The sequence below is a fragment of the Oryctolagus cuniculus genome, chromosome 15 (assembly GCF_051225735.1).
Source record: "Oryctolagus cuniculus isolate XC-2025 breed Fujian yellow rabbit chromosome 15, ASM5122573v1, whole genome shotgun sequence".
Taxonomy (NCBI): Eukaryota; Metazoa; Chordata; class Mammalia; order Lagomorpha; family Leporidae; genus Oryctolagus; species Oryctolagus cuniculus.
The window spans coordinates 17317082-17341835 of NC_142881.1; the positions used below are offsets into that span (position 1 = coordinate 17317082).

Genomic DNA, 24754 nt, shown 5'->3' on the forward strand with positions numbered 1-24754 from the left:
ATCACAGGAAAAATGGCTCTGGGGACATCTCTTGAGGTGGGGTGGCCAGTCTAAGGGGGAGGTTGGCTGATTTGGCCTGAACTGAAATGGCGGCAGGAGACACTCTGGACCATGGGGCAGCTGCTGTTCTATACCAACCACGAGCAACGAAGCTTGAGACTGGGTCTCCCCTTGTTCGTGCCTGCAGGCTGTCTGTCCTATATGTTACCTCCTGCAGGCCCATCTGTCCTGCGCAGGAGACACCATCTCTTCCCAGCACACCCATGGCCAAGCCACACAGGGGATGCAGGTGCTGTGGGATGGGAAGAGGGGAGCAGAAAGAGGAAGGGAGATTGGTATTCCAAATTCTCTGGTCCCCAGTCTTGAGGGTGCTCACGAACCAGGCCTCTGGGGCACCTTCCAATATCAGGGAAACGCATCCAACGGGAAGGCAGGGAGGACGGCACGCACCTGGCTGAGGATGACCGGGGGCAGTCTGTCTTCTCTGGCCCCTCAAGCTCAGAGCCCACGGAAAACCAGCTCAAGTCACCAACGAAAAGTCACAGAAAGGAAACAGGATGGAAGGCCCATCCCCACCAAGTGCCACTCCAGTCGCCTGCGAGGAAGGCACTGTTTGTAATGAGCTCCAGGCGACGGCATAGCCCCCAGGACGCCTCCTGCCCCAGCCTCCCAGAGCCAGCAGTCTGGACACACAAGTCCTCCTTTAAGGCGTCCCTGCTTACTCTCGCCCCAGACCACATTCCTCCAACCACACACTCAGCGAGAGGGGAAGGCAAGTGGCCCAGAGACTGGAGACTCACAGCCGTCCCTTTGAAACCAGCGCTGGCCACAGCCGCCCGACCGGCCGCCCGACCGGCCTTGGCTCTGGACTTGGCCACCCAGTGCTCACTTCCCCCAGGAAAGCGCCCTCTGCTCCCAAGCACGTGGTGCCCCACCGGGCTGGCAGTTCAAACCAGAGATGAGGAAATCGTCGCTTGTGGCTCATTCTCGGACTACGTAGACAAACTGCTATAAATATTGATGATGGGAAATTTCATTATTTAAAAAATCCTGCTCTAAATTTCCAGTGAACTCCACGAAGAATGCCTGCTGAACAGGTTGCAAATTAAGAACAATTATTTTTCTCTTCTGCATTTAAATATAACGTACAGCTAAAGTCATTGAAAGGGGTTAACATCAACCTTAATTAAATATTAAAGTGTGCCTGTTCCTGCTGCTATTGTTGCCCCTCGAATAAGATATAACCTATTTTTGACAAGTTTTCATCTTTCTCTGTGGAAGACGCTACATGAAACCAAATCACTGGCAAAGAGGAGCGTAATGAATAATCTATTTCATATTCCAACAGTACCCAGAGCTCAGAGTGGAAAGATATTCAGTCAGATGATGGCAAGAAGCCGCTGGGGTACCACGTGACACAGCTAATGTTTAAATAATAATAATAAAAAAAAGCGATAAACAAATCATTAGCCCTTAACAGTTGTTTAATGCAATTTGTTAATGAACGTAATGCTGGAGACTAATAATGAAAGAAAATAAAAACGTCTAAACAGGCGCCAAGTTGCTGGCGATGCGCAATTATTTCCTTGTCAAGTTTTTATGATTTAATGAGCCCCTCTGGGACTGACGGCTGTCAGTCAGTCGTGACTTTTTGACACCATTACAACTTCAAATACAGCAGCAGGCAGGCTGTTTTCCTCGGATTTGAAATACTGAAATGATCTGACAGTTTTAAAGAAAAGATGTGCAGGGGAAAAAAAAAGGAGAAAGAGGGAGAGGAAGACAGTGGCTTTCTCTCTTCCCTTTCTTCCCTCCCTCCTTCTCGGGGCTGATAATCTCTGGATGCTGTTTGGAAATGAAAACCCAATCACTGAGGTCATTATCTGATGAGGTTTTTGGAGCAAGCAGGCTTTTTTCCCCCTCTTTATTTCTTTACTTAATGATAACCCTCAATGGGCCTGCCCCGCATGGGACGGCCAGAGCCGCACAATTTTGTTCACCATTAATTTCAGCCTTTGAAGCTCAGGGCTCAGAAGCAGTAGCAAAGCAAACCCCCCACCAAGCTGGTTCCAAAATAAGACAATCCAGCCTGCCTGAAACAGAATAGCAAATGGCTCCCAGCCCCAGCCTGGCGGCTGACGTCACGCCCGCCCGTTCGCAGGCCTTCGCCTTCAACACGGAACATTTAAAACTCTTTACAACTTAAGAGACTTTAATTGCGTTGCTTTTGATTCTGGAGCAGGGTAGCATCATCGCTTTATTTATTCTGCCAGGGCAATGGTTTAGTCTGCATGAATTTTCTATGGCCAGGGCCTCCTTGCCATCTTCCTCCTCCACGTCTTCCTCTTCATCCCCCCACCCCCACCCCATCCTGTCCAACAGCGTTTTTAACAAAGGTTCCCGACTTTGGAAATATCCATCAAGCAGAGCCCACAAGGTACCTAGAACCTCTCTCAGATTGTGGAGCATGGGGGAGGGCAGGTGCCTGGCCTCCTGTGGGGCTCCCTAGAGTGGCGGGCAGGGGGCACTCAGGGGCCCTGCTGACCCGCCTCCTCCCAAGGCGCTCACCAGCCGGGTCTAGGTGAGGATTGAGGGAGCCGTTAGGCCAAGAATTCTCTGTTCATAGCCTTACCACTCCCAAGGTTGAACTGGGGACAAAATCACAGCCTAGAGCTGATAAAGACGTTGAAGGAGCCACGGAGTCGTGAACAATGCACTCTTTTTCGTTCTCATTTCGTCTGCTTCAACACGAGCGCTGGTTTTAGTGAAACACTTAGAGCCGGCACATTGAGATGCTCGGATCAACCTGGACTGCCAGCTGGCCTTGGGAAGAGTCTGTGAGCTCGTGGACGGGACAGCTGGAGGGGGTGACCACTTACACACCCCCGCCAGGATGCACAGCTTCAACGGAGGCCAGCAGAGGGGATGGCAGAGCGCCCGCACGGGCTACTAGTGTGTCAGAATGGGAAGGGGGCGTCCTCGCTTCGTAATGGCTTCCTCCATGGGATTAGCCCATACAGAACCCTGCTATCAGCAGGATGAGGTGGGGCCCACGCAGATGGGAGAATCAGCAAGGCTTCCGCCTGCCTTGCTGTCCTACTTGGTTCGGCTTAAATCCCACACCATCCCTCCAAAGTCAAGGGCAGCTCTACTGACACAGCACCAGATGATCCGTCGGAGCTAAGACCCATTCCTCTGGTGCATCTGTCATTTCCTCACGAAACTACTTTGGTTCTCCCTTCTGAGTTGGGGAGAAAAAAAACAAAAAACCCAGTGCTACCTTTGGGTGCCCTTGGTCCCTGCGCACAGGTGGTTAGCATTGTTTATAAAGAGAACAGTCTGCTTTTCAGGCATTCAAAGCTTCCAATGGCATTCAGACGTTGGTGCAGCGGACCCCAGAAGTGCCTATGAAGTCTTAAGAAAAACACATTTGGCTTTACGACTGGGGGAAAATGGCCTCAGCCTGGGCAACTTTTAAGCCTGATCACAAATGGGCTCATTTCGCGCGTGATTCCAGGTTCCCTCAGACAGAAAGAAATGAAAATGATCACAAAGCATGCTAGAGGTTTGAATGCACAGTGAATTCAGGAAGGCTTGGCTGACATTATTGTTAGTAAAAAGAAAAAAAAAATCCAAGTCACAGTCCCTTATTCTTTTAAAGGAGGTGAATGAACATTTTCCTTAAAGTTTATTTCCAGTGGATCACCCTATAGGAGTCGCCCACGTTTATAATCACATTGGAAATTTCACACCGACAGCGCCGTGCGCTTGCTCTCGCTGAAATATTCATGTCCTCTTTGCATACTGGCCTGGGTGTGGAGGGGACCTTGTCAGACCTTTGCATGTAGCAGGGCCGCTTTTGGCAGTGCAAATATTAAAACCGAATGCAGACAGAGACGCCTACACAGGTCAGGGAAGACAAGGTCACAATTAAATTCTGTGCTAGGGCTCGCTCTGCCAGCAACTTCTGAAGTGGATGGGATCGGGGGAAGGCAAGGAAATATTTCTCGTAGCCAGTGGCCAAAGTTGTGAAAAGTGGGTATTGGGCAGGTCCAGCAAAAAATATTCTTAGGTTTCCAAAAAAAAAAAAAAAGAAAGAAATTATGCAACAGAAAAACAAGGAAAGTGCTAAGTCAATTTCCTGCACAACTGACATTAAATACCCATCTTTGTAAAAATAAATACTCAGGCGAGTTTGGTGTCTTCATTACGCCTGGGCGGGGACAGGGCTCCTTTGCTGGGCTCTGCTTTTGTCTGCATTTTTATCCTCGGCCATCACAGAAGGGTTTTTTGGTGACAAGAGGTGTGTGACTGACCCCTCATGCCCTCTGGCAAACCACGAGCCCTGGCCGGTCTACAAGGTACTGAAGCATGGCACCGGGGCAGTTTTGGTGAGGGGAGGAAGTGACCAAAAGGCAAACGAGTATCCACCTTCCCTCTACACACAAATCTGGGTGAAGACAAACCAGGCATGCAAACGGAACAGAAGACGTTTTCACACTCCCGGCCCTCCAGCCGAACAGCGGGGTCACCCAGGGGCTGTCAGCGCGGAAGAATGATTCATGTGACCATTTTGTCTTAATTACTCAGAACAGGCTGCCGTCGCTGTTTATCCGGGGGAGCAGATGCATCAGTGTCCTCTGACAGAGAAAGTGATGGCCATGAGGATGGTGATGACCACGACGATGCCCAGGATGACGAGCAGGAGGCGGTTCTGGATGATTCTGGAGGAGAGCAGAGGAGACAGAACACACGTGTGACGCAGGACATTCCCACGAGGACCACCGGAGAGGCCAGGGCGGCTGGGCAAACCCCGGCTTCGGAGCGGGGAGGGCCGGGGGGTGTGGCGCACACGTGTATGTGATCACGCAGGGTTTTGGTTCTACAGACATCCCATGCGCGTCTCCGCGACGCCCGGGCTCCCTGCACTGGGGGCGGCGCTCACAGCAACGCTCGAGCGAATCAAATGCCTTGCGAGGCTCCGAGTTCTGTGCAGTCTCTTTAGGTGATCAAGGGCCCCATGTGCGCGTCTCTTTAATTTAAAATGTGAGCTTCATTTTTTTCACAGCGTTTCCTGTTCAAGCAAAAGACTCCAAGGAAACGTGTGTCAGTAAGGTACTTACCGGTGCAAAAATACCCTGGGAAAAGTGGGAGAGGGAGAGAGCGACAGATTTGGGGAGGAGAGGATGGGATTAAGAAGAAGCAGTGTCACACCTGCAGCTCAGGCTAGGAACCCGTCATCTGTCGCTGTGGCTCACGCTGCAGCACGCAGCGGGAAATGTTACATTTGCTCCGTGGCAAAAAAAAAAAAAAAAAAAAAGGATGGAAATGAGCAATCACAAAGTATTCCAGGTGCCCACTGCGCACTGGTGGTAGGGGACGCCCACCTCTGGGGATTCTAAGCCCTCGGTTCTGGCCCTGCCAAAGGAACCCAGGAGGAGGACCAGAGTGGAGACACAGGCTCCCCGGCCCCTGCGGAGAGCTTCTGATGAAGTTGTTTCATAATTTGTTACCTCATTTGGAGAAAAGAGGTCGAACGTGGAATCCTTTGTTGAGACTTTCAAAGGGAACCTGAGTCAAACAGCCTCGCCCACGCCGGCTATCAGGGAACCACACAGGAATAGACACGGAGTGCCTGGCCGTCTGGCCGCCCGACCACCCGGCTGAGACCGCACCTATCCCATCAGGCCATCTCCTGACGTCACGCAGCCAGAGGTCTGCGGCCTCGTGTGAGATGCCGAACGCGGGACAGGGGTCTTCCCCGGGCAGGGGAATGGTGGGAGTCAGCCATGCCCCAGGCAACGTAGCCCTTACCCTCCTCCTTTGCAGCTTCACCACGAAACCCTTGCAGAGTACCCGCAGCCTTCCCTAGATTGTGGATGGGTGTAATTCCTGGCAGGTGCCACGTTTTGGGTTCGGCCAGGTTCCTCCTCACCGGCCCCTTTTGGCCCCGCCTAAACGGGCGGCTGGAGACTGTCATCTCAGGCCAGCCCACTCCCTTGCGCCCCCCCCTGAGGACCAGCTCCCTCTCCTCCTGACAGGTTACAAAATGATCACATTTGCTGGCTCGTCTTCCGCACAACTGCCTTTGCTGCTGTGTCCACGTCCCTCACGGGAGATGAATGGTCGGCCCGGCCCTCATTTATCACGCCGGGCTCAGCGAAGATCCGTCTCGTTTATTTCTTCCCTTCCCCACCAGAAAGCCTGCACCCCCACATTAATTCTGCTGCGATGACAGCTAATTCAGACTTAACAGGCCACTCTGACTCAGGAGGCGGCGACACCCACTGTCCCCCAAACAAGTAAATAGAAGCGGGACTTCACGGCTTATTAAAGTGAGTCTAATCACGAACTCTGATCGGGGCTGTGTGCTGGCTCCATTTAGAACCTACACTGAGTTTCCTCCTTTCTTTGGAAGGAACAGGTCTTCGGAATAGTCCTACCCATCACGTTCGCCCAAGCCACTGTCAGAATCTCTGCTTACCACAAGGCACCCGCATCAGCCATGCGACAGGAATCGGCAACATGGAAACTCAGCAGTAAAACAGATTAAAAGCAGGAGGATTCTTTAAAAGTCTGCCTGAAGTAATGCCCAGCTGTGTGTCCCCTGTACAGCTCGGTTGACAACCATTTTATTTTGTGGGCTGAGGCCCTCCCAGGCATTCATGGTGCTGATAAAGGATTACTGGTGGGTGTTACTGGTTTAATCTGAGGCGTGGTTAAAAAAGTGAACACACAGGAGTCCCCAAGTCCTTGCTTCTTCCCTGGTCTTCCTAATTGGGCTTCACCCCTCCTTGGTGCATCCACAGAGCCTGGTGGCTTCCCCTTCCGCACCCGCTCTGCTGCTCCGCACACTGGCCTGGGCGCACCTGCTGGAGGACACCCTGTAACTCCAGCCCACAGCCCAGACAACTGTCCAAAGGATGCTGATGGGAGGACGCAGGCCCTGGTCGTCGAGATCATTCAGATCAAGGAAGGATGGAGAATGTGCAGAAAAATCTCAGAGAGTTTGCACAGAAATGGCTGCAGTTTGAAGCGGAAACAAGCCCTTGACGATGGAACTCCTCACCACCACGCCTTTTCCAAGCACTGCTGGGTCTTCCAACTGATGTAGAAGACGCCCGGGGAAGGGAGGTGTGTGCTGGAGGAAGCCAGAGGGAGAGGGCATTTGTTTCCAGACCCAGAGGGTACACACAGGGAGCACACACGGAGTTGGAACAGAGTTGAGAGTAAGCGTTAACTGGCCAGGCCATCGATCCAGTATTCGACCTCAAAGGAGCTGGGCAAATACAGCCCTCACAGGGACCAGAACAGCGAGTTGTCAGGGCTCTCAAGTGGACAGGACAGAGCCAGCCAGGAGTGGGGAAACAAGGCTGGCACCAATGGGCCCCAATTGTGAAGAAGCCTAGATGTTAACACAGCTAGGGCTGTGGGCCTGTGTCGCTCTGGCCAAAGCGGAAGGGAATGCAGTTCAGGGAGAGTTCTAGAAACAAGCCAGGCAGAGGAGCTCCCGGCTAGTGAGGTAGACCAGGAACTTAGGGGGAAGCCCAAAGTCACTGGCTCCTAACTTTGGGCAAGGGAGGGGCTGCCGCTCAACTGGGTCTGCAGTGAGCAGTCTTAATCTCCCTTTGAAAATGCAAACTGTGTTTACCCAGTAAATAATTTAAGAAAGAATATACACTTGAAAGAAGACATCCATTGAAACAGCCAGGCTAAATTGCCTCCAGGCAAAAACTTGCGTATTTGCATGCTGCATTCTATTAAGTGAGCACTCTGTGGCTCTAAAAGAATGCAGAGCCAAATTAACAGGAATGTGGGCCCGAAACATCAAGGATTCTCCAAGTTTACATTATGAATCACAGTGCTGTTGATATAAGATGAATTAACCATTTACTTTGAGGCTGAACTCACAAAGTACTATTGAACATACTGATCCCCGTGTGGAACCCAGGGAGCGGTTAATCTTTCCATTGCCAGTCTCCTCCCCTTCTGGAAACAAGCTCCTGCGGGTGGCAGGCGGAATCAGAGAAGGCTGGTTCAAGTGCAGGAGGCAGGCGTGGCACCTGGCACGGTTCTCTGCTCTTGCTTGCGGAGCACAGGAATGCCACTGCACTCTCAGCCAGCCAGTTCACCTCTACTTCTAGGCACCGGCTGCACTGCCCTGTCCCCTGATGACAGGCGTGGCCAATGAATGCCAGCAAAAGTGCAGGGTGTCACTTCCAGTGGAAGCATCTAACTCCTGGCGCTCCACCCTCCGGCTGGCCGCTTCCTTGCCGCTCTGCTTCCGGGGGTTTCCAGGGAATGCAGCTGCAGGGCCGGGGAGAGGCTTCCTGCCTGGATCCCGGAGTCAACGCGTGGAGGATCACTGCCCCACAGGCTCATCTGCAATCCCAGCGGACTTCATGGAGCCAGTGAGATCTGGGAGTTGTTTGATACTGCAGCATAGCATAGACATCCCAAGTGGTGGCAGGAGACATCTGACCAAGGTGAGTGAGGCTCTGACCAAGGTTGATGTGGCCTCTTTCTTCAAAGAATAGCTTTTTGCCTCTTGGTTATCAAAACCTGGATCCCTTTCTGTCTGCTCGGTCCTAATACTTCTCACTGAAGAATCTAGGCTCTGTCCACCTGGAGCCAATGCTACTGTGTATTAATGGTGGTGACATCACAGCTGAGGGTTCAGCAAGTGCAGCTCGAAATTCTGCTTCCTGTGTCTCGCAGGCAAGCATCAGGGCGTTCATCTCTCCATTCCAAATATCTGATGCCACCCCTGGTTGCAGGTACAGGGCTGCGACCTAAACTAAGACGGCCAGTGCATTCCACGCCCCTGGCCACAGTGACTGGACCAGGTGCAGGCTTGTGACTTAAGCCAGTCCATCAGAGTGAATCTCACTTGGGATGCTGGGTCACCTGGACAGGCTGGTGTGTGGATGTCAGGCTTGGATCTGGGCAGCCTCTTTTTTCCCATGAGGGAAGCCAACCTACAAAAGAAGCTGAGACGCAGAGGACAGCGAATAGCAGCCCCAGTTCTGAAGGCACGGTGGCCCTTACAGCATGGGCCACTGCATGAGAAAATAAACTAACTTCATTTTCAAGTCAGTTTGAATTGGATCTGCTATTACGTTGTGGCCTAAAAGCACTTTTAGATTGAGTCCAAATCCAAGTCTTCCATCTACAGCGTGTTTTCCCTCCTTCTTCCAAGTACTTCCTGATCATGCCCACATCTCACCCTAGAAATTTCCAGTGCATCTTCTTACCACTACACTGACCACATGGCTTTTTGGGTTTTGTGCAGTTTTCCCCAGTAAAAAGTGGGGCTTCTGTGGTCTCACGTCCCCCCGGTTTCTCTGGGCTGCTGTGCACAAGCGCAGCCATGGGACTTGGCTGTTCTGTTAGTCGCCGTCCCATTAAGGATGCCAGCCGTGTCCTAACTCCTTAGCAAGGCTGCATTCATTAGTTGGAGAGTGCATGACACTTTGCAGGTGCAGCGTCTTGTCCTGTACCTGCCTTCCTGCCTGGCCGACTGGCCTGGAATAATGATGTGCCACCTTTGGGGTCTGACACAAGAGTTACAATTAGCAATTGTGAGAGCACGGAATACACTCTGGGCAAGGGAGCGCGTGCTTCTCTCTGGCCACTTCCCAAAAACAAGGGCCGAGGGAAAAGATCTCCATCTTCAATGCTGGCATCCACCAGGGAGATGAAACAGGAGTAGGGGGAATCAGCCAACTGTCAACAACCTTGAACGAGAACTTTCACTTGAAGCATTTCTTGTAGAGCCGAACTAGAGTTGGGTGTTTACCCTGATGATGCCCAGCCAGGGTCTTGTATGTCCTACGTCTCCGGGAGGAATTCCCAGCCCTACTCTGCTCTGATTCCACAGGTGGACTTGTGATCCAGGTAGGCCCAGCCAAATAGCTCTCTGCCTCCTGCACAACCATTTGTTCAAGAATTGGTGTTCCAGCAGAGCCAGATGGAATCTTCTGGGGATTTTGCTAGGGAATCAAGGACAAGGTAACATCTTTATTGGGATCCACTGTAGGGACAACAGAAGCTCAGGGCAGCTGAGGGCCACTGTTACTAACATGCAGGACGGCCACCCAGCCAAGAGCTAGACAGTAAGAGACAAATTCCTGAACATATAATTTGAACCCCTGGATTCTGCTGCATGCCTAAGACTTGTATTTCCCAGCTATAGTGGCCAAACAATTCCCTTTTGCTTTGAGCAAGTGTGGTTAGGAATTCTCTCAGTTTCAATCACACTGATCATACAGGATTAAATCGTTTTCCACAAAATTCAAGTCCACCAGGAATCTCAGCATGGGACCTTATTTGGAGACAGGGTTTTTGCAATACAATTCATCAAGGATCCTGGATTTAGGGGGTGCTTCAACCCAGTGACTGGGGTCCTTACAAGAAGAGTGCACACAGAGACGCAGGGAAGAGGCCCTGGGAAGCGGAGACGGAGACTGGAGCTGTGTCGTCCCAAGCCAGGGGATGTGTGGAGCTACTGAAATCAGGAAGAGGGAGGAAGGCTTCTTCTCCAGAGGCATCATGGCCCTGCCAACTCCTGACTCCCGACTCAAGCCTCCAGAGCAGGGAGAGGCGGCTGTCTCTGGAGCCCCCGACTCTGTGGGGCTTTGGGGAAGCCACCCCGGGAAGCCGCTGCACTGAGCTCCTGCGTCCAGACCAGTGCATGGACCCAGGCAGGTGGTCATGGGCTGCGTGCTGTTTTCCTTTCCCATCTCTGCACTGTACATTCACTGTGGATCTACCCAAAGTCCTCCTTGTCACAGGGCAGGACGGTCCTGGCCGTATCCCCTGCGAGCTTTGCACACGGCTGCGGGACTCACCACCTTCCAGAGCTTTGGTTCTTTCATCTCAGAATGAGAATTTACACTCACAAGCACAGCCCATAGCCTCCCAAAGCCAGGCGAGATGAGGGAACTGAGGGGCCTATCCCAAACTCTCTTCCCACAAGACTCCTGCCTCTGGGATCAGCCATTTAAAACAGGGAAACAAGCGAACGTTCTCTCTGGGCAAACCTGTCAAGGCATTGGCTGCCGTGAACAGTCCACAGGTGTGCACATTAGTGGAGGGGGAATCAGTCGTCTGGAAGTCCTGAGGGCATGGGACAAAGGACAGAGACGCTGTGACAGGTCGGGGAACAAGCAAGCTCTCCAGCAAGGCCTGAGCCTTGGTTTCCATACTGAGGCTCGGTCCGGAGCAGGTTCACCATTTCCAAATTCCTACTTGATTAACAGGGACTGGCACCCGTTTTCTGTAAAAGGCTGGAGAGTAAATGCATTAGTTTTCTAGGTTTGCCAAGACCAAGTGCCACACACACGGGCTGAAACAGCAGAAATATGTGTTCTCACACTTCCAGGGGCCGGGAATCTGAGGTCAAGGTATCAGTTAGCAGCTGTGGTCCCTTCCGAGGGCAGTGAGGAGGCCCTGGTCCAGCCTGCCCCTCAGCTTCTGCTGGGTGGCTGGGCTCCTTGGGGTGCCACTCCTCGCCTTCCTCTTCCCAGGGTGCTCTGAGTGCGGGCTCTGGTGCTAAGTTCTGCTTCTTATGAAGACACCAGTCACCTTGGAGTGGGGGGCCTGACCTACTCCAGGGCGACCTCTTCTTAACCAGCCCACTTGCCAACAAAGTCACACGCTGAGGTACCGGAGGGGACGACTTCAGTGGAGGAGAGGGGAGCACACCTCAACTCGGGGCAGCCAGTCCTGGAGGCTCTGTGGGTCTCACAGGCTCTGCTGCGCTGCCTGCAGTACAAACGCAGGTGCCGACAATCCGTTCATGAGTGAGCATGGCTGCCTTCCAATAAAACTTTATTGACAGACACTGAGAATGTGAATTTCATATCATTTTCACCTGTCAAACAAAAAAGTTCTACCTTTGAGTTTTTTTCAACCATTTAGGGATGTCAACCCCTTTTCAGCCCAAGGGCTGAGCAGAAGCGAGTTCCAGACTGGGTCCGGCCTGGTGTCTGGGGTTCGCCCGAATCGAGTCCAGTGGCTAACAGCCACTGCGGGGCCCTCCTCCGCTGGAGCACGTGACGGTCCCTGAACACCACGGAGGCTCCAGGGCTGGATGGGCGCGGCAGGTCTGGCCAAGTCGCTCTGGAGAGAAAAGGAAGTGCAGTTCCTGCCCTGTGGGAGCCTGCAGAGCCACAGTGAGCCATCAATCACTGGAGCCTGACAACAAAGGCCGTAATTAGCGTTAATGCCAGGGCAGGCCCGGGGTGCTGTGTGCCCACACTCCTGGGTTTGCCTGAGGTGACCTGGAGCAAGTCACTCCATGATACTTGGGTTTCAGTTTCTTCCCAAACAAAATCAGCCAGCTCCCCAATCCCCCTAGGCGGCCAAGGACCAGCTCATTAAAGATTTCAGAGTACTTTGAAAGGTAAAGCCTTTGCGTGCGTGCAGTCGGCAGAGCATTCTGGGAACAGAGATGCCGTTTCAGGGAAGGTGAGAGGCGCTGGCTGGCAGAGGCCACAGCGGCTGCCTGGAAACTTCCAGCAGCCAGTGGGAAAGTGGAGGCAGGAGTCCAGGAAGCCGCTGCCTTCCCGAGCCCGGCCAGGCTCCTTGTTCCCGCATGCTGCTGTCTCCCCGGGCTACCCGTTGACAGTCTCCCCAGCAGGACCAAGTCTTCTCTCCTAGGTGGTAGCATAAACATCAAAAGAAAGGGAGGGCGTCCCATTGGCTGGCTCGGGGATACCTCGTAGCCCGGGAAGCCAGCCAAGAGGCACCTGTCACAGCCCACTGATAAGTCCGATGGGTTTTGATCAGCGGTATGTGGATCCTCTATGTTGCCAAATGCGTACATCAAACTTCAGCCTGGGCACCATGGCCACCACCATTCTTAAATATGGACTTGACGGAGACAGGGGGTCTGGAGGTGACGGGGGCTTTGCTGGCTACTGACTTTCAGATAGGATCAAGGCGGCTCGCTTCAATCAAAGGACTTGGAAAGAACTCGAAGAGAATTCGGTAAGGATGCTCTGGAAGGGCAGGGCGCACTTAATCCCTCACAGGTTTGCAGATGGCGAGAGCTGGGAGGGTCTTCAAGCCCAAGTTTAGATTCTTCATTTTAGAGTGGAGGCCACGGAGGCCCTGAGTGGCGGAGGGATGTGCCAAGGTCTGCCATTTGGGTCCCAGTCAGGACCTCTGGTCTCAGCCCACTTTTGTTGCACTGTGACACTCACTGTCACCCAGGTGGCTAGTGCCACTCACGGCACCTGCACGGGACGGTAATGTAAAACCTATCAGCTATCCCCACCTCCCCCTCAACCTAACAGGATGAAGGGCCGGGACGGCTGATAACGGTGGCCCCCACACGCCAGGCTGAGAGGTGCCTTTTTTTGAAACTGAGATTCTCAACTCAAAGGTCACCCCTTCTCTGAGATTATGTCCTGCCCTCGGCTTCAGTGTTAAGACGTCCTTTAGTTTATAGAGCGGTGGTGATAGTAGATGACAAAGGTTTTCTCCTCTTGCCTTACTTGGAAATGTACTTTCTCCAAGGAAATTATTTTAAACTTGCCAAAATAAAAAATGAACAATCCTCTACCTCTTCAAAAAGCGCTTTCCCAGAAATGTGAGTTTGTGAACCCTGGGGCTAGAAAATCCCACCCAGCTCTACTCTTGGGCGATTCCTACTCAAGCCACCATGGCGTGGTGCCCATAGCGACTGCAACAGCAACCAACCAGCTACAGCGACAATGGTCATAGCGACAACATGCTAGCAGCTCAGATAAACTGACCACTCCTGTGACCCATGCACTGTGTATTACTGAACCCTCAAAGCACGGCCATTTTTGCAGCAGAAGTGCCTGAAGCCGTAACCCACTCCCCCAGCCTTGTTTTCCCACTGCAGAGCACAGAGATCAGGAGCCTGGAACTCCATGTGGGTCTCTCACGTGTGTGGCAGGGAACCAGGAACTTGGGCATCATCTGCTGCTTTCTCAGGTCCAGCAGCAGGAAGCTGGATAGAAGTGGAGCAGCCAGGACCTGAGCCAGCACTCTGACATGGGATGTGGGCATCTCAGGCAGCACCTCCACCTGCCACGCCATGCCACCCATCCCACAGGTCAGCGTGGACACAACCCGTGAGCCCTATCTTCTCTGCCAGCTTCTCAGCAGTGCTTTGAGGATGAGTTGTTGCCATTTCATCCTTGGTCACTGGGCACAAGGGCTGGCTGTCAACAGTGCAACACACCAGCTGATCAGACTATCCTAGCACTTAATGCACACAGTAAATTAAGATGCTATTTTTATTCTGTAGCATATTTCACTAGCTTTCTTTTATATTATTTATTTGAGAGGTAGAGTTACAGATAGTGAGAGGGAGAGAGACACAGAGAGAGGTCTTCCATTTGCTGGTTCACTTCCTAAATGGCCACAACAGCTGGAGCTGAGCCAATCCAAAGCCAGGAGCCTGGAGTTTCTTCTGGGTCTCCCACATGCATGCAGGGGCCCCAAGACTTGGGCCATCCTCTACTGCTTTCCCAGGCCATAGCAGAGAGCTGGATCAGAAGAGAAGCAGCCAGGACTCGAACTGGCACCCATATGGGATGCTGGCGCTGCAGGCATAGGATTAACCTACTGAGCCACAGTGCCAGCCCCCACCAGCTTTCTTCAATCACTGGCACACTGACCATGTCCTTTTTCCCTGTAAAATAGTTTTTTTTTTTTTTTTTAATCTCCTCTAGGTGGCTGCTTGGTCGTCTGATTCCCCACCACAGAGTTGGGGGCCACTGTCCTCTGGGGGCTACCCCATGGTGCCCACCCACAGAGAAGCTGCCATTGACCTCGGATCCCTGACTTTCTGTCACTTCTACACCACACAGGTGTAGAACTACAGGTGAGAGGACAGGCTACAGAAATATTTCAGGTCTGCGAGAGATTTAATTGCATGGATCCGTTGGAACAGAGGGCTCGGCTGGAAAGAAAATCGCCGTGTGATTGTGGCAAGGGACGAATGCTCCGGGTTCTCAGCTTTGTTCACCCATGCAATGGAATAGAGGAATCCCCCCCACCCCCCGGCATTATCCAAGGCTTTGGGAGTGATACCACGTGTAGGTAGTTGGGTGTTCATTGCCTGTGAGATGCCAATGACTCTTCACAAGGATTCTCATTTATCATGACCTGGATTGAACGGCTCTGGCCCACCGAGGGGGAAGGCGAGGCTCACCTTGGAGGCGGCTCTGGCAAAGTTCTCAGCCCAGGACTGAGCTCCTTCCCAGCCTCCAGCTTGGGTGCTTCCCCTCTCCCACCTGCTGCTGGGCGGTCCACAAGATCTGCAGGAAGGCGTCCCCCTAGCCCCGCCCACAGGTCTCTGCCCTTCGCTGGGACACGACTCGTCTGCCCTCCTGAACCAGCAACGCCCAAGCTTCGCCCAGGCTGGAGGTAGATAAGCCACTCTTCATGGTGGGATCGAATGGCCTGAATTCAAACCCAGGGGCTGCTGCGCACCAGCCGTGCAAACTCTGGGTGAGTGATTTCATTACTTCTCTGAGGTGATGGCTTTTGACTGCTGCAGGGTGAAAATGGGCTTTATTTTATGGAGTGATGGTGATGGTAGGTGACAGTGTTTTTACCTGGACAATGGGCATGTAGTTTTTTAATGGTCATTATTCTTTCCTACTTGGCAATAAATAAATACATAAAAGAATTCTTCACTAGCCCTCTCTTTAAAAAATAGGTATCAACACAAGGAATCTGAACAGTTCAAACAGCTGATATTTGCTTCCTTATTGATAAAACGGGCCAATGGTAGCAGTCCTCTATTAATGAAATACGTCATTAAATCAGTGGGTCAGTGCAATGTGAAGTGCTTGCACCAGTGCCTGGCAATAGTAACTGCTCAGTAAGTCACCACCATGACGACGATTACTGCACTGCGGTCACTGCTCACCAGTCTCCCCACAACAGTCCCTGAAACTCCTCCTTCCCCACCCCAGCTGCCCCCGCTCCAGGTGCCCTAGAGATTCCTCCTCTGATTCCTGCAGATGCCCAGGGATTGGCGGGACACACCGGCTGTGGCTGTGATGGGCCTGGACTGTCTGTCCAGGGCTGAGCCACTGGCCCGGGAGCCATCAGCGCTTCTTCAGCCCCAGCCGTTTCCTTGGGGACAGCTCCTGATGGCCAAGGCAGCTTCCGGTGGAGACACAGTATGGCTTGGTAGGGGCTTTAATGTGATCTCCCTGCAAGAGCTGACATCTGATTCTTACCTTCTGAGAGTGATTTCATTGCCCCTTTTTTCTTTCCTGATGTCACGGGGAGAAAACATTTTGGCAGAAGTTTACCAGCTACCCACAAGCCTGTCATTTCCGGGGGGACCCAACAGCAGGGGGTCTCCCCTTGTCCCTCCAGCCCAGGTGGAGGGGCTTCCTGCTGTGGCTCACCCCTGGGCTGCTCTGTTGTCTAAGCAGGACAGGGACTAGGACACCCGCAGGGTGTGCACAGATCTTCACATACCCCAGAGCAGCATTCATCAGCGCCAAACAGGTGCACCCAGTGAAGAAGCCTCCTTGGAAGGCGCATTAAAGATAAGCAGAGCCCTGACTCACCGTTCTCTGGGCAGGTGAGGATGAGATAGCAGGGACCCCAGGTAGGTGCAGGTAAAGCCATATCACCTGCTCGCCTCCGAGTGGGCTTTCTTCTCTCATCAAGAAGTCCTGTGGGGGTGGGCAATATCCAGTCTGCAGCCATCAGGAGAAGGGACCGAGGGAGCTGGGGTGCCAGCCTTATTTTCTGATTCAAGGGGCCACTCCTGGCTGCTGCTGCAGCTCAGGGTGGGCTCAGTGCCCCCGACCTTCTGATTTGCCATGAGAAGCCAGAAATTGGGTTCTTTGTGAAAGCTCCCGTGTCTTAAATGTTGGCAACTAAGTCAAGGTTTCCCGAAACACTGGGTGGCCAGAGAAAGCACATCTGCAGGCCAGACTCGGCCCGTGGCCTCCGGTCTCCGACCTCTGATTAGTTATTAAGGAGCAGATTCAAAGGAGGGCGGTGGTGGAGTAAGCGCATCCCTGCCTCACCCTACTGCAGAGGCCCTCAGAGGCGGGCAAAGTCCAGCCCTTCTGACCCCGCGGCTCCCTGAAGTCTCAAGTTCAGGCTCTGCATGAACATCAATAACCAGGGTCTACACCCAGAGCAGCCAACTTAGCCCATAACTGATTCCTAACCATGGGGTCAAAGGCCGGGCAAGGTCAACAGAAGCCACAAAGCAGCTGGTGTGTGCCCCGCAGACTCTCCCAGCATCGTGAGCAGCACAAGCAGGGGTCAGGGCTGGACGGCACCTCTGCAGCCTGCTGACCTGCACGCAGCCTGCAGAACGCGGCTGGGGACTCTCAGGCCGGAGGGTGTGCATTTACACGCCAACTGCTTATAAGCCACTGGGCCTGCGAGGAGTTCAAGTCCGGACTGGGGAGTGAGTGATAGAGAGAGGCTTGCAGCAGAGCCTCTACCTGCCGTCGTGAGTGATCTCGGGGAGACAAGCAAGCGTGCCTCAGTTTTCTGATCTCTACAATGGTAGTGAACACGTGAGAGCCTTGAGGGTGGATGCTGAGGACCAAGTCTGAGGGTTTGATAAAAACACAGAAAGGAAGTTGCCAAGAGTAGAGAGGCCCTGACATCACTCTTGGGTCCTTGGTTTAGCTGCAGGGCATAGGAAAACTAACCACGAATGAGCACGGGAGGAGCCCCCCTTCAGTCTGTCATTCTCTGGGGACCCTTCTTCCAAGCACCTTGGCCTTGATGTTCAGGAGTGGCTGTGAGACCCCACCCCCAACTTGGCCCCTGGATCAGGATGGCCCTTAGTCATCAACGTGAGCTGCGTCCGCTCCGGGTCATGGGCAGAGGGAACAACTTCCAACTCTGTCTTGCTGACGACTTGTCCAAAGCCCAGCTGAGACAAACAACGGTGGCTGAGGAGCCTAAAGGACGTGGGGTTCATCACCCCTCGTGGAACCCTGGCGTCTGCCCTGCAGTGGAGGAACCTGGAGCCCCCCGCAGGTGCGCCCTGTCTGGGTCCACATGTGCTCTCTCTGCTGCGCCTGGCCCAGCACGTGAAGCTCCCAGCAGTGAGAGGCAGCCATCATGTTACTCTAAGGATGCTCTTGATCCTGAAGTTTCTTCCTCCACACAGCGTGCGTCTCCGCCATGAGGGCCCCGCCTGTGGTCCCATGGGAAAGTGCTCTCCCCCCGCAGGCAGGGCCGGGCGGGACAGGGAGCTGAGATTTCATCTGTCAGATCTTGACTCAGGAAGCTGAAACCATCTCCCCTTTCAAGTCCCCTGTCAGAATGCCCAGAGATAAACACCCGGCCCATCTTGCATTTTGGACTAGGCCCACGCCTGCTTCATTTATATAGTATATTATGTATATGATCGCTACAAATTCTTTTGGGACTGAGACTGGTTTATACAGAAGCACTACGAAGCTAAGAAAAAAGAATTCACATCATGGTGAGCTGGCAACTTCAATGATCCTCTCTGCAGCTTGCCTCGGATCCCTGAACAATTCTATGCCATAGTGATAACTTGGAATACGAGTTTTCCTATCTTCCGAAACAACAGGATATTTCCATCCTTGTTCTTGAATGTTTTTTTCATGGCCAGCATGGGGTGATTTCCAGAACGAACCCAAACTTGGGGGCTGGGGTCCCCTGGGTTCCTCCGGTAGCCGGTGGCAGTGGATGGTGAGTGCCCTTTACTGGGGGGATTTATAGCAACTGTCTTAATGACGCGGGCTTCTTTTGTGAGAGCTGACGGCACCCTCAGCAAATGTTGGCTGCAAACATGCTAGCCGAAATGTTGCTGCGGTCACGGCCCTGCCTTGAACAATCTAAAGCATATTTCTCTCTGTATATATTTGCTTTTTCAGATGCTTTAAAGCTTGAGAAACAATCACAGCTGAGGCCATTTCTGGGATGGCACCGAAAGAACCTACTCGGAGACAGATGAAAATAATGAGAATCTTTCTGTCAGGAAAGATTTAGAAAATATCACGGGCATTATTAAAATTTAATTTTTTACTTGGCTTTTTGGTTCCCCTTTCCAGTGATAATGAGCGGGATTGCACACCTCCGCCTTGCTAGTACTTGTTTTGTGCAATAAATTCAGCCTTCCAGTCTGAAGACATTTCACACAACAGCTCTGACTGCTATAGGCTTATTTTTCACCCTGTGCTGTGCTTTGAGTCCTCCTGTAAAAACCAGTTCATGAGATAATTTTCCACAAGGCCAGTGGAACTAATAAAAATCAATTTTGCCCAACTGGTTCAGAGAAATCTTGGGTATAGCCAAGGCAGAACTGCTAAAAAGGGAGAGAAACAAAGGATCAATGTATTCACTAATGGTTTGCTTGATAGAGAACTATCAAATTAGCTGACAGGGGATGGCTGGCTGTAGGAATTCTCCTTCCAGCCGGAACAGAACCCCTCCTTTTAAAGGTCCAGGGAGAGCATTTCTTCCCCATGGCTGGAGGTGTTCCAGGGCAGTAATTCTTCCAAAGAGTTGCCCACGGCTGGGTGACAAGGCCACCCCGGCCTGACCATGGCCTCTGCTGGAGTCTTGTCCAGACCTTCTTTTTAAAAAATTTTTTATTTTATTTTATTTATGGCATAGAAGCTGGTTTTGTGAAGGGGCAAGGGTGGGTTTTACTCCAGCTGTTCCCAAGCCCCAGGACTAGGGGGTTAAACACTTATCAGTTGGGGCTGGCATTGGGTACATATCGAGGTGTGCTGGTTTGAGTCCTGGATCTGCTTCCAGTTCCAGCTTCTTGCTAACTGTACACCTTGGGAGGCAGCAGGTGATGGCTCAAGTACTTGGGTCCTTGCCAACCACATTGGAGGCAAGGATTCAGTTCCAGGCTCCTGGCTTCAGCCTGATTCAGCTGCAAGCATTTGGAGAGTGAACCTGCTGATGAAAGATCTCTGTCTCTATCTCTGTCTTTCAAATAAATAAAAAATAAATAAAAGTTAGAAAAGGAAACCCATCATCAAAAGTCTCCCCAGTGCCCTTCTCACCTCCCCTGTAGCCCCATGAGCACACTCCTGTTGGCTCCCTCTGCTTCCCATGGAGGTGGGATTCCAAGGGGACACTTGTTTCGTAATGGGAAAGCGAGAGCAGAGTGTGGAAGCACAGAACATCCACTGAAACACACCCCTTAACTTCCGCCTCTAGTGCACTGGTTGACTTGTCAAAAGGAAATGGCACCCCCCTCCCCAAAAAAAAAAAAAAAACAAAAAAAAAAAACAATGCCTGGAAGGAACTACAGCCCTTTGTCAACAGTGTTGGTTTGGGTAGTGTTTTTTTTTTTTAATTTCTACTTTTATGTATTTCTACATTTTCTTGAATTAATGTATATTATTACATATAATTGTGGTTACTAAAAATAATGCTAACCTACGAATTGAGTGAATTGGAGAAAGAAACCTAGCCAGTTAATTTGTCTGTAATGCTATAGGAAAGTAAGAGGGAACTTGTGGGGAAAATAAAACAAATGGTAAAAATCATTGTGGTGCCTTCTACTATCCTAATAACTTCACACGAATTCTTTTGTTTAATCATCATTACAAATCATTGACAAAGTCATCAATGTTCCCATTTTGCAGAGGAGGAAACCGAGGCACAGGGAGTTAACTTGCTGAAGATCACAGGGCTGCCCAGTGGCAGGGCTGGCCTGCATTTAAAATCAGATCCAACTTCAAGGACCCCATGCTGAGCTTTCCATTGCCAGCTCCAAATGGCTGTCACACCAGGTGAGGCACTTTGCACTGGTGAATGAAGTCAGGATAAGGACTCCTGTCCTCTCTCCCCGCTTCCTGGGCCTTGTGATATTCAAATTAGATCACATTTGTGAAAACAGGAAATGCAATGTTCTGCTCAGAGGAACATGGTGACGTGATAGCATCCAGAGTTGTCACAAATGCCACTGGGTAGTGATCATTGTCAGAGAAAAAAATTACACGAAAATAGAATTAGTGCTAAGACTACATCGGACAAAGTTGTTCTTGATGATTCAAAAAGTGTAACAGGATCTAGCGTTATTGTAGTCATCAATAACATCAATTTTCTTGCATATAGTATATTAGATTAAAAGCAAAAGTTATGATTGGAATGCATATTATACTAACTTTATGAATAGAAAAATATATATAAATGTAAAACAGAAATCTGAATGATAAACATTGAAATGTTTAATCATGGTTGTATCTAGGTGCTGGAAATAATGATTTTTAAAAATCTATGTTTCACTGTATTTTATAGAATTTTTTGGCTAATAAACTCACACTATTTATAAAATTAGAAAAAAAATATGCAGCTCTCCTGCTACATGCAAAAACATTCCCCTTTTCCTTGGATAAGACTGTAAAAATAAATTCTGCAGTTTGTGGTTGGTTGTAGTAGTTTGCATTCTGGTGAAACAAAAGTTTATCTGGAATGCATCTGAGATCTTGAAAAATGAGGAGTGCAGATACTCCACCTTTGTTCCCGAAGCTGGGCTCAGTCTGTTGAGGGCTCTTGCCCCATCCCACCTCACTGCAAGCCACCAGCGGTTACGAAGCAAAGCGGGAGAGTGCACAGCGCACCCTGAGAAACACACGCCTGCAACTGAATGACGTCATACGGCAGCCGCGTGGAGTCGAGAATGATCTGAATGTTTGCAGGCTGGCCTCGGAGGCAGAGCTGTACCTGCTATCGGAGCTCACAATCAGTAACTCAACAGAAAAGAGCCACCTTGTTTGTAAAAACAAGGCCCGGCTCAGATTTCAAGCAGTGCCACCAAGGAAGTTATTTTTATGTCTCTAATTGCATTTGCAGCATCTGGCATTTTGCACACTTCATTTTTATGACTTCAGCGTGATACATGTTCAGGAAGATAAACAAACAAAAGAGAGATTAAGAGTGGTACACTGGAGTCATGTCAACTACTCCCAGGAGAGAGACATTATAATATGCCCTAGAGATTATTCGGGCGCCAAGTCAAACATTACCCAATGTATAGAACCTCCGAATAGGGAAGGCCCAGCGGCGGGGAGAACAGGGATTTACTTCATTTATTAGGCCAGTACACAGCCTCGGAGGCTAACAGGCACTGATAGGAAATGCCAGCATTTCAATTTAAATCAAGACAAGAGACCAGAACATCGACACGTTGCCTTTCAGCAGAAGATCACAAACAGCACAAATCTGCGCTTCTTTCACTAATTGGGGAGGTTTTCTAATTTGCTTATGGGAGCTGCCTCATGTCGAGCTAATCTTCCTCCAGTCACCTCCTAATGCTGTCTGAAATAATCCGCTTACTCCTGGTCTGTCTGCAGTACTTTATATCAACTAACGCTTGCTTCCTTAACACAGCCACCGCCAGGCCCACGCTCCCACATTCCCGAGGGCGGGACGGTCACTGCAGACGCCTCCACGGACCTAAGTGGCTGAAGAGCAAGGGTCCAGCGCGGGCTCTGGCGTGTGCGCGAGCGTTGAAGTCAGGGCTGAGCAGCACTAACTGCCAGCTGAAAGCACAAACTGATAACCATTTGAAGACGGAGACGGATAATTTCGCTTTCTTAGGAAGGCAAATACTGCAAGGTGTTCAGCAGCCTAGGTAATAATGACGATTAACATCCAAAGTCGGTTCACAAAACTTGTTTCCTAATACACCCCATGCCCCTCCTGCCTTTTAAAAGGCTCATGTACTCTGTCTCTCTCTCTCTCACTGTCCACTCTGTCAAAAAAAAAAAAAAAAAAGGCTCATGTAAGTAAACGCGACTGAGGCAGGCAGGTGGCTAACTCCATACGGGCAGGCCGTGCCACCTCCCTAGACAAATGCCCTGTCTTGATTCAGTTTTAATGCACTTGATTTTTGAAGACTTTGAGAGAAGCAAATGTTCTCATCGTTATGAAGCAGAGTAGCCCAGAGCTCTAATGTTCATACAGCATGCCAAGGGCATGTGTGTGTGTGTGTGTGTGTGTGTGTGCCACACTAATAAAAGCACTGTTGGTACAAAGTGGGGGGTATCCAGAGGAGAGCCAGGCTCTGGTCCCAGATGGACTACTGCTTGGCTGTGTGTCCTCAGGCAAAAACTTGACTGCTCTGGGGCCCCCATTTCCTTGTCTGAAAAGTGTTGGACATTGGGGTCTGCAAGGACTGGGGGTTTCTAAGTTTCCTTCTACCTGGGAGAGTCTCCAGCTGTTAATTAGAGGCCTTGTTCTTTGTCTTATAAGTGTGCCTACTCTCAGGAAGCACTCCATGCCACCTACCTGTCGTATTTGTAGGCATTTCCCTCACCTTGTGAGAGGTCACCGAAGGGGAGAAACTTACATTGTTTAATCCTACTTTATAGGGGTTTGCTTTTTTATTAGAAAACAGACCCAGAACACTGATCAGTAAGGGAAACGCACCCAAAGTGGGGGGTGGGGTGGGAGGGAGTGGGGGCGGAGGAGAGAAAAGAGGCTGCCTTCGAGTGCCTTGTGGAAATGTAGAAAACAAGCAGCGAGATAGTCCTTTGCCAAACACTGTCATAAATTTTTTATCTGGCAGCTAACATTCTCACTAGTTTTCTTGGCAGCAATTGGGACCTTTAGCAAGAAAGGTGTAGAAGAAAAATACCTTGTTTAGAGATGTTTTCAGCACTTTCTGGGATTTTTCAGAACTTCTGCCTGCAGCACATTTTTACAACTACAGTCTCCAATCACCTGATGAGTGGGTGGTGGGGCTTAAACTTTTTTCTTTCTTTCTTTCTTTTCTTTTTTTAAAGAATATAGAGAAAGCGAACAAGTACTGCTACCCCCCTCTGGCCTTCCACAGAGTGTGTCTTTCTTATTTTTTGTGGTAGGGATTTCTGATATCCAAGTGCTTAGTCTTCTCTGTCTAGACAAAAAACTGAAAATAATATCAGAATGTACCTTTTGTTGGGCCTGATACTATCTATATTGTGTTCCCAGATGACAGAGATAAATGAACGTGAAGCAAGCTGATGACTAGGGCATTTTTCTTCAAGAATTCTGCCAAAAACAGGTCCCACCTGTTGCCTTTGGGTCAGCTGAAGGGAAAGGCGCTGCCCTGGACCGGAAGCTGGTGTGAGCACACACAGATTGGACCTTGGCAATCTGGCCCTTTCATGGTGGAATGCACCGAACAGAGGCAGGTGGAGCTGGTCATTTTCCCTCGCCAGGAATCTCAAGGCACCCAAAGCTCTATCGGGGAGTGGAGAGGGGGGCCAGGTAGTGTGCTTGGAATTCTGAGAAATAAGGGACCAAAATGCACAAGGAATCAAGGATGAGGTTTCTCACCGCCTTTCTACAAACTAGCAACAATCCTTCAACTGGGAGACGTCCAGCTATGCCAGAAGAGGTTGGTAAATTCACTCCCTCTGAAACAAGTGTAAAACTGGACAACTGTCAAAATAACCTTTCAGGGTTCTGGATAATGATCACAAGCAAGAAAAGTGCAGAGTTTATTCCTTGAAAGTTGGCACAGCTTTGGTTAAGAACATCCCCGCCTCCCCTCTTATCTCACTTGGCTACAATGATGGTTTTACCAGGGTTGGGCTGCCAGCAGAGGCTGACTTGATTTGGAGCAGAGGGCTAAATCCATGCCCAGGAGCACTGTCAGTAAAAGAAGCAAATTCGGTAGGGAAATTAATAGGGAAAAGCCACCGCTTTGCCAGCCTGAGGCTGCATTCTTAGTTGGGTTGAGTGACAGACCAACCAAAAATGTGACGGGGAGAGATCCTGGAAATGACGGAGTCAC

The 24754-nt window shown here is 50.8% G+C and overlaps 1 protein-coding gene across 7 annotated transcripts in view; it reads right to left on the bottom strand.

Moving 5' to 3' along the window:
• Positions 1-3650: 3650 nt before the first annotated feature.
• VTI1A (vesicle transport through interaction with t-SNAREs 1A) overlaps positions 3651-24754 on the bottom strand; it is a 378509-nt gene continuing 357405 nt past the window's right edge. For all 7 annotated transcript variants that reach the window (XR_011382257.2, XM_002718711.6, XM_051823644.3 and 4 more), the window contains one exon: positions 3651-4724. Coding sequence is in view for 4 of the 7 variants with exons in the window: in XM_051823644.3 (XP_051679604.2) it covers positions 4579-4724 (146 nt within the window). In the remaining 3 variants the exon portion in view is untranslated. The remainder of the gene's footprint in view (positions 4725-24754) is intronic.